Source organism: Sceloporus occidentalis, unplaced genomic scaffold, assembly GCF_023333645.1.
Source record: "Sceloporus occidentalis isolate IW3139 unplaced genomic scaffold, rSceOcc1.0.p SCAF_5, whole genome shotgun sequence".
Taxonomy (NCBI): domain Eukaryota; kingdom Metazoa; phylum Chordata; class Lepidosauria; order Squamata; family Phrynosomatidae; genus Sceloporus; species Sceloporus occidentalis.
The window spans coordinates 70,729,885-70,738,141 of record NW_028316985.1 but is presented as its reverse complement, the minus strand read 5'-3'; the positions used below and the strand labels follow the sequence as shown (position 1 = coordinate 70,738,141).

The following is an 8,257-nucleotide window of genomic DNA, read 5'->3' as shown; positions in this document are numbered from 1 at the left end:
AAATTTATTTTGCATAACCAGAAACACAGGTTTTCTGAGAACATTTTTGGAAAAATGCAAAACATCATGGCCTTTTACTTACATCCTCTTGAAAAGCAGCCAAAAACAAGTTTTATGTCTAGTTAAACTAATCATTTACCAGTGTCTAGTTAACAACATAGTGAATTTTCTTCTCAGCAAGAATAGACTAACAGAGATGTGACTTCTTTTCAACAGAAGTATCTGAGTGTCAATAATAAAAAGCAGTGCCTGAAGAAATGTGGCACTTTATGTACATTTAAACCACCATTTTGTAAGTTTTAGCCCATACAAAGCAATATGGACTTACAAACAGAAGTTGGTCTCTATCATATTATAGATCAGTTCCTTCCTTCTCATCATCTGGATTCTGAAAGAATGAACATACCATGAATCAAACTTCTGCAGGTATTTGTCAGGACAACAATAAGAACTGATAGTGATAATATCATTCTAACAGTTTTCTGTAAATTCACCCATGCCCTTACCTTACAGTGTTACAACAAGAGACATAATTACATAACTTTTAAGAATATGAGTGTTGCTAAATACTGTCACTTTACTTTGAGGAAATGTGAAGTGGATGAAGAGAGGCAATCAAGCTGTAATCTTTCTTCCCTTCCCCTGCCCATTACATGAAATCTGGAAGAAGGGGAAAAAAACCAGGGGGGGAGGAAGGCTGGGTGCAACCAGAAAACCCACTCTTCTCACAGCTCCCTCCTCTTCTTCCTCCTCAGAACTTTGCCATTTTGGTAGGGAAGGAAGTGCATGTGTGAGATGATTTCAGCTGTTCCTTTTTGCCATCTCTTTGCTCACCTCTGGATACCAGACCAAAGAAGACTGGTCCCACTAGAATGGCTGGAGAACATGTTTTGCTGGGCAATGCAACATTGATGGCTGGGTCACTGAAAGAACAGTGGACTCTCCCTATGAGTACAGTGAGGATCAAGACTGAGAAGCCCAATCCTCAACAACGAGAGGACAAACAATCAGGCAAAGGAGGAGCAGTAGCTAATCCACATTTCTCTCTCTGTCCCTTGCAAAGGGGCAAGTGACCCAGTGATCGCTTCATTTTGTTCAGTCAGCGCAAACTGATGGCTAGACTGATCAGTCCCCTCTCTGCTGCACTTCCCAAAGAGACAAGATGAAGAGGCAGACAGTCTTGTAGAGGGATAGACAGCAGGGCAGTTGTAGACAATCAGCAACCAACATGTGCCCAACTCTTGCTGTCAAGAGAAAATTGGACTATTATAGTGGCTGCAGCTGTTGTTGCAGGAAGTCGGTTCTGCTCCCTCTTCCTCATCCTTTCTCTTAGGGTGGTACTCAGAGACACAATTTAGTTCACTGGACACACAGAATCCCCTCTCCTCACTGCTGGCCAAGGCAAAAATTCAGATGAGCCAACAGGTGGTTCTGCTGGCTGTTTTTTCTATGAGTTACCCAGCATGGTCCACAGTCCTGAGAGGTGAGGCACATAAGGCTGCTTGCTCTCAATAAGCAACGCCATGGACCGAAACTTGCTGCAGGCCTACAAAGAATGAACACAATGAGCAAGCACTGCTTTTTTCCTTCCATGTAGACAGGAAAGGTGAACACAAGGTAACACTACCCTTCAGCTTTTTCTTTGTTCAACAGAGATGAGGAGGGAAGTGATAAACTGCTTGTCCTTCCTCTCCTTCTGCAATCCTCTAAACTTGGTTACCATGTCTCATTGGGTGATGCAGTAGGAAAAGCTGGGCAGAGCCATCTGCAGGGAGCCAGCCAGCAAAAAGTTGTGCCAAGGAGGAGTTAGCTTCTCACTTGCCCTCTGAGTAATAAAGAGTCATGAGATCGTTGGGCCCAATCCTCCAGTCTCTTGGAGAGCACAAGAGAGATAGTTTATGGTGTGACTTCTCTTCAACAGCCGGTTCTCTGTTCTTCACCACTCCAAGAGAGAGAGAAAAGCAAGCATGCACGTGAGAGAAAATGCATGAAAGAGCAAATTGCTCATGTTCTACCCCTGAGCAACAGGACTGGGAGGGTGTTCCAGGAGCCTTCTGGCTAGTGGAACCCACTACAATGCTCTTTTACAACTTCTATTGCAGGCAAGAGGAAGGAAGAGATTGCCATTTACTGTCTGTTTGCCTCCATCAAATGGTTCCTTTTCATTCTAAATAAACATGGTATTCATCTTTGTAACAGGACTATTGGATTACAGTTGCAGATGGTGGTGTGCAACATGTTGCTTGGCCTTTAAGCCCTGTTTCTCAATCTATCTCTGGTCTGTTCAGCTCCCAGCTGGCTTAGCACTCCACGATTTCCTATATCTGAATGCCAACTCTTCCTGAAAAGCGTAGGCCAAAATGTGTTGCTTCATGTGTAATGTGCAAAAACAGCTTATGAAGCATTTGGTACCTCACTGAAAGAAGTCACTGAAGCTCCACTACATGACACCCTGGCAGTTTCACACCTCCTCTCAACAGCCATGTGCTGAGCAAGACATGGATATGGAACAACACACAGTTACAAAGGAATCTGGTTCAGCAGCAAGCAAGCTCCAAAATCTATCCACCTAACCTATTTGAATACATGAAATTTAATTTCTTAACATGGAGATAGAGTGGGCCCTTGTTATCTGCTGGAGTTTGATTCCAGGACCTCCCGTGGATAACAAAATCCATGGATGCTCAAGTCTCATTAAATACAATGGCATAGCAAAATGGTGTCCCTTATATAAAATGGCAAAATCAAGGTTTGCTATTGGAATTTATACTTTTTTTTTAATATTTTCAAGCCATGGATGCTTGAACCCGTGGATAAAAATATCCGTGGATAAGGAGAGCTGACTGTAATTAAAAACAAGGTAAGTATGAGAGCTGAAACCTTGGAGCCAGTCTGAGGAACATATAGTCAGTTCATCTCTTTCATTCCTACTTGGTGGCTATACAACCAAAATGGTGGCTCGGAGGACTGTATTGATTAAATGAGTGAACCATAATGGGCCATAGGACTTAGGAGATAACAATGTGAACTCAGGCTTGTAGAACAGATGAAGCTTTTCATATTCCACTGGAATAACAAAGGCCAGAAACCAAGTGTTAATCTCAGCTAGACACATTGAATGAATGGGACTTATGTGTTCACTTACTAAGTGTTCACTTACAATGTGAAGTCGAAGGCTTTCATGGCCGGCATCCATGGTTTTTTGTGGGTTTTTCAGGCTATGTGGCCATGTTCTAGAAAATTTTCTTCCTGACGTTTCGCCAGCATCTGTGGCTGGCATCTTCAGAGAATTCACTTATAATACTAACAGATATATTGGTCAGGGTGGCAATAGCATGGCCCTCCAAATTAGCCAATATAGCCAGTGATGAGGAATGATGGGAGTTTCAATTCAACATCTGGATGACCACACAGTTCTCAACCCTTATTTGGACCATAATTCAGGATAATATGAACCTTTATGTATGGTTAGGTATGATTTGAATATTGTTATTTAATCTAAAATATTTGTTAATTTTTTTATATATTTATGTGATATTATAGCTTTTATTTTTTATAGCGATGACATTTCTTAATACTTTGAATTGACTCACATTCTGATTTTGCAGTTTATGATAAGTGTACTTATTTCTATTATTCTAATAAAGTATCAAATTTAAAAAAGAAAAGGGCTGGATTCAAAAGCTGCTTCTTCGGTATGAGAAGAGCATGTTGCTACTAGGATGCTCTGCCAAAGCTATCTTCCTCCTTTCAGGAAGAAATTTGGGAACTGCTAACATACTATGTACCTGCACTCATTTCCCTGTTTAGAATTTTGTTCTTACAGAGCCAGTATGGAATGTTATCTTTACTGAGCCATGCCACTCCCCTCTGATTTTAAGTGTGGAAAGTTATGCTGAACAAAGAAAATAAAGGAATCAAATAAATCCCAGCATTTTACAATCATATCCCCTCTGTTCATAATTAAGTATAACTTCTGCCCTAGTTGTTTTAACAACATAAGAAACTTTAAACATTTATCATATCATCTGCTGACTGGCAGCTCCAAAACCCTATTGGGCAGGCACACAGGCATCCTTTTCTGTTTCTGTTAATCCTGGCCAAACACACTGCAACTTTGTACTGAACATTACTGAGTGGTGAGAAATGTAGAAATGCACTTCATGCAAGACATCAGCATTTGTTTTGCATTCTCCTCCTTTTTTTCATTTGAAATGAATCAGCAACTGTTGAATGTTGGTATGCCATAAACTGGAAGCACTTGTAAAAGCAAGAAATCCTTCCCATCAAGTGTTATACATCTGGTTTGTTTTACTGTTTACATCTCGTTGTTTGCACCTTCATGTTTTTTCTGACTTATGGTGACCCTAAGGCAAACCTATGATGGCATTTTCTTGGTAAAATTTGTTCAGTAGGGGTTTGCCTTATGTGAAAAGAGGAGCTGGGCAAGCCTGGTTGGTCAGCCAATCACAGCCCAATTAATGGTGAAAGGAGGAATTTATGAGGAGAAAGGATACAAAACTGAGTCTTGTCTCTTACCAAAGGCAGATAGGGGAAAGATGGCCTAGAGATAGGGAAGAGGGGGGCATAATAGGGTTTGGGAAGCTGATTAAACAGTTCAGGGGTTGATGTGTTATCTAAATGTATCTTAATAAACTTCTATTTGTTTATTCTTTCTTTACAGCTGTGTCTGGCTGTTCCTATTAAGTTTGATACAATCTGTTCACACTTAAGACAGTAAACCCACAGAACATCACATCCACAGGTCCACATAGAGATCACCTTGTAGTTCACGTATCCAATCCAGGGAGGGATTAAGAGGGGGAAAGGAGTAAACTGCAAGGTACGAACAGTGGGGCCAGCTTGGAGAGGGGGCCTGTCATACCTTTGCTTTCCTCTGAGACTAAGGAGTTTATCACACAAAGGAGATCAATGTTTATTCCGTGAATATCCTGGACAAATAGTGTAATTACACGTAAGAATTTTACGCGACATCGCACAAAACCCGCCATTAGGGTGGTCACAATAAAGCATTAATGCACATCTTTTTACTTCAGGATTTCAGTGACAATGCATTTCCGATGTTGCTTTATTTGCACAACTGCATGTGATAATCATTCGTGCAATTACTCACCATTTCCGTTTCATTTGCAGGATGCTTTAAATGCGCTTTAATCAGCCCCAGTGTGACAAACTCCTAAGAGAGTATAACTTGCCCAAGGTCACCCAGTGGGGTTCCATGGCTAGCAGGGATTTGAACCCTAGTCTCCAGAATCATAGTTCAAACTGCTACACCACTCATTACATGTACTTCCACTGTAATATTCAGCTACCGAGAGGGGGTGAGTGAAGGGCTTATCCCTGAGAGGAAAAGCTCAACTGTCACATGGTTCAATCCCTGTAGCTCCCCAAAGCAATCCCATTACCTCCAAGTCTGCTCCTGATGGTAGAGAATTGAGTGAGGCAAACATCCTGGAGCACATTTCCTTCTCCTTCAGCATGTAATCTCTGTAATAGCTGCAATACAGAGCAAATCGTGTCATCACAAGTATGCCTCTAATTCTGTTTTAAAAGGCTCAAAATAGCAAACAAAGCTTAAACATGTAAGTGTTCCTCCAGGAATGGAAGGACATTTTTTTCAATGTGGATGACAGCACCAAGGGGTCAGTCTGTGTCTTGCCTCTTTCTGCCCCAGTTATCAGGCACAAAAACATACTACCTTTAGTGCAACACTTGGGAGCAGCCACAGCAATAACTATAGAAATCAAACTTGTAATAAGTTGTCTAAACAGCAACATGTGGAAAATGCCACTTCAGTTTTCTTAATAATACATGATGAAGAGCAAACAAAGAGAGGTGTTGAGAGATTCCGCCTCTAGCCATGGAATTTCATATTTTTTCTCAAAAGGTATTAGCAAATAACACATTGTGCCAAAAGAAAGCCAGACCCTCATTAGTGTAGAGAGAGCCTCAAAAACATTCAGAAGGGCAGCTTTAAGGACTTCCTCCCTTCTTTATTTAAAAGGCCAAAAGAGGTACTCAGCCTCATGCTGCTCTTGGAGAACACAAATGGATAAACAAAGTAGGCAGCAGTGGTGTTCTGCCAGCTCTCTGCCTTCAAGAAAACTTCCAGTCAAGGCATGGCCCTCACACCTCCTAATACAACATGGAAAGACTGCTAGGCTTTGGGAAAGACATGGAGGAAAGTTACAAAGACTTACTGGGTGCCTTAAAAGAATACTTGGGAGTTGCCTTGTTATCCCTTCCCAGTACACCCTTAGGAAGAAAATTTCATTTTTTCTCCATATCCATGTAGCTCTTAATAACCAGGTAATTTCCCCTCACCTCCAGATTATATACAATTCAAAGCATCACTATGCTGGGTGAAGGTATTAATACTACAGAATGCCTCCCCACTTCAGAAGCTGCAGCTCTTCTTGTAGCACAGTAGACAACCTGACATTGCTGGTATTCAGTGGCCATGAGAGTATAAGATCATTGTGAAGCAACACTCTGTGAGCATAATAATTTTTTTCTTCTGACCCCCTGTGTAAGGCAGCTTTTCAGTGCCTGTGTATGCAATTTAATGGCTGGGGGAATTCAGACAGCGTCCTGCTGCAATTCTGCATTTGGACAATGCCCAAGCTCCCCATACCCCTGGCTTTGGGGGCACATGCCATTATTGTGGTCTTGCCTTGTGTATGTGTGAGTGTGTGTGTGTGTGGGGGGGGAGGTGTTAGTGCTATGTGAGCCCTAGTTTACACAAGTGTATATTATCAATGGGGTTTCAACCTATGCCCACAAGTCTTCCCATATTCCTACTTCCTTAGTTGGATAGACAATTTAACCATTAGAAAAATAAAACGCTGCAATGAGCACAAGAAATAAATGTAGACCAATGTATTATGACAGTGTTCTATGAGAGTGAGTGAGAACAGTACTCAGCTGGGATAAAACATTATCCTAATGTCAGTAAAGAAATAGACTCCTCACCTGGCCAGCTTCTTCAACTCACTGTTAATATCTGGATTGAAGGGCTGCTCTTTCTGTGCTCTGACCAGAAAATCCCGGGCTTTCTCATATTCTGCCAGAGAGAGGCATGCCTGGAAGTTAAGAAAGTAAGAACACAGCATTCAATTAAAATTATGAAGACAGTGTGCTCACTCTTCTTGAGTGAGGAATAAGAAGAAGATTCTTTGGCTGTATTTCTTCATAACAATAAGACAGAACTATATAGATAATCCTAGTTTATTTTTCACAAGTAGCATGCACGATGCTCAGTTGTTCCTGTTTGGCTCTTCCTGCTAGTGGAAGCAGTTAAAACATACACTTGAAAGAAATCAAAGCTTAGAGATCTGTCCAAACCAGTATTCCTGGCTTTTAGTTCCCAAACATGAAACCAATAACAAAATTTGGCTTCTGACACAATTGTGAGGGGAGCAGCAAGCCAAGGGTTCCAGTTCAGACTGAACTCCAAGCTTTTCCTCACTTCATAGTTTCTGGTTACTGCTATTACTGCTGGTGAGTGGTCCGGCTGGAGCAACAGAACATGCTGCCCTAACATGCTGCTCATAAATATAAGCCAGAGCTATCTGTAATTCTGGCCTATTGTTACATGCAACGCAGTTTTTAATTCAACTTCATCAACATTCACCTTCTCCCACAAGCATGGCCTTCCCAAGAGAGCCAACAATATGGAAGACTTGCTGTTTTGTCTTTTAGATTTGGGGAGAACTTTGGCTCTCTGCTTTAGGCTACTACTACTACTACCACTACTACCACTACTACTACTACTACTACTACTACACACACACACACACAGAGTCCTCAGTTTCTACCAAAAGCTCCATCCTCCCTTGGTGCTGATCCTGATGGTCGCCCTCAACACTTTTCTTTTTTTTTTTTTTTTTTTTTTAAATTTTTTATTGAAAAACCACACAACAAATATGAGAAAAGACAAAAAAAGAAAACAAAAACAAGTAAAGCACATATAAACATACAAACAATGAAAACCACAACACATCTTTACATCATTCTTCTTGACCCCACTTATAACACCTTTCGAAATACCCCCCACCCCCACCCACGTTCCTCAGATTTCACTTATTGACTGATATATATCCATTTTTATAGCTCTACTTCTTTCCGAACCTCTATTAATAAGTGTATTCACATTGCAGCCAACCCGCGTATCCACAAATTTTTATGTCGTGTTTTGAAAGCCCCTGTTTTGTAACTAGAACATCTCATGATTTTT

General features: G+C 41.1%; 1 protein-coding gene across 2 annotated transcripts in view; it reads right to left on the bottom strand.

Moving 5' to 3' along the window:
• Positions 1-8,257, bottom strand: part of LOC149312303 (inactive peptidyl-prolyl cis-trans isomerase FKBP6-like) — a 28,539-nt gene continuing 20,282 nt past the window's right edge. Inside the window, exons 7-9 of one of the 2 annotated variants that reach the window (XM_089526841.1) lie at positions 6,994-7,103; positions 5,427-5,517; positions 1-388 (exon numbers count right to left, since the gene is read on the bottom strand). In XM_089526841.1, the coding sequence (XP_089382967.1) occupies positions 353-388; positions 5,427-5,517; positions 6,994-7,103 (237 nt within the window). In that variant the 3' untranslated portion in view covers positions 1-352. The other variant, XM_089526842.1, reaches the window with a different exon arrangement.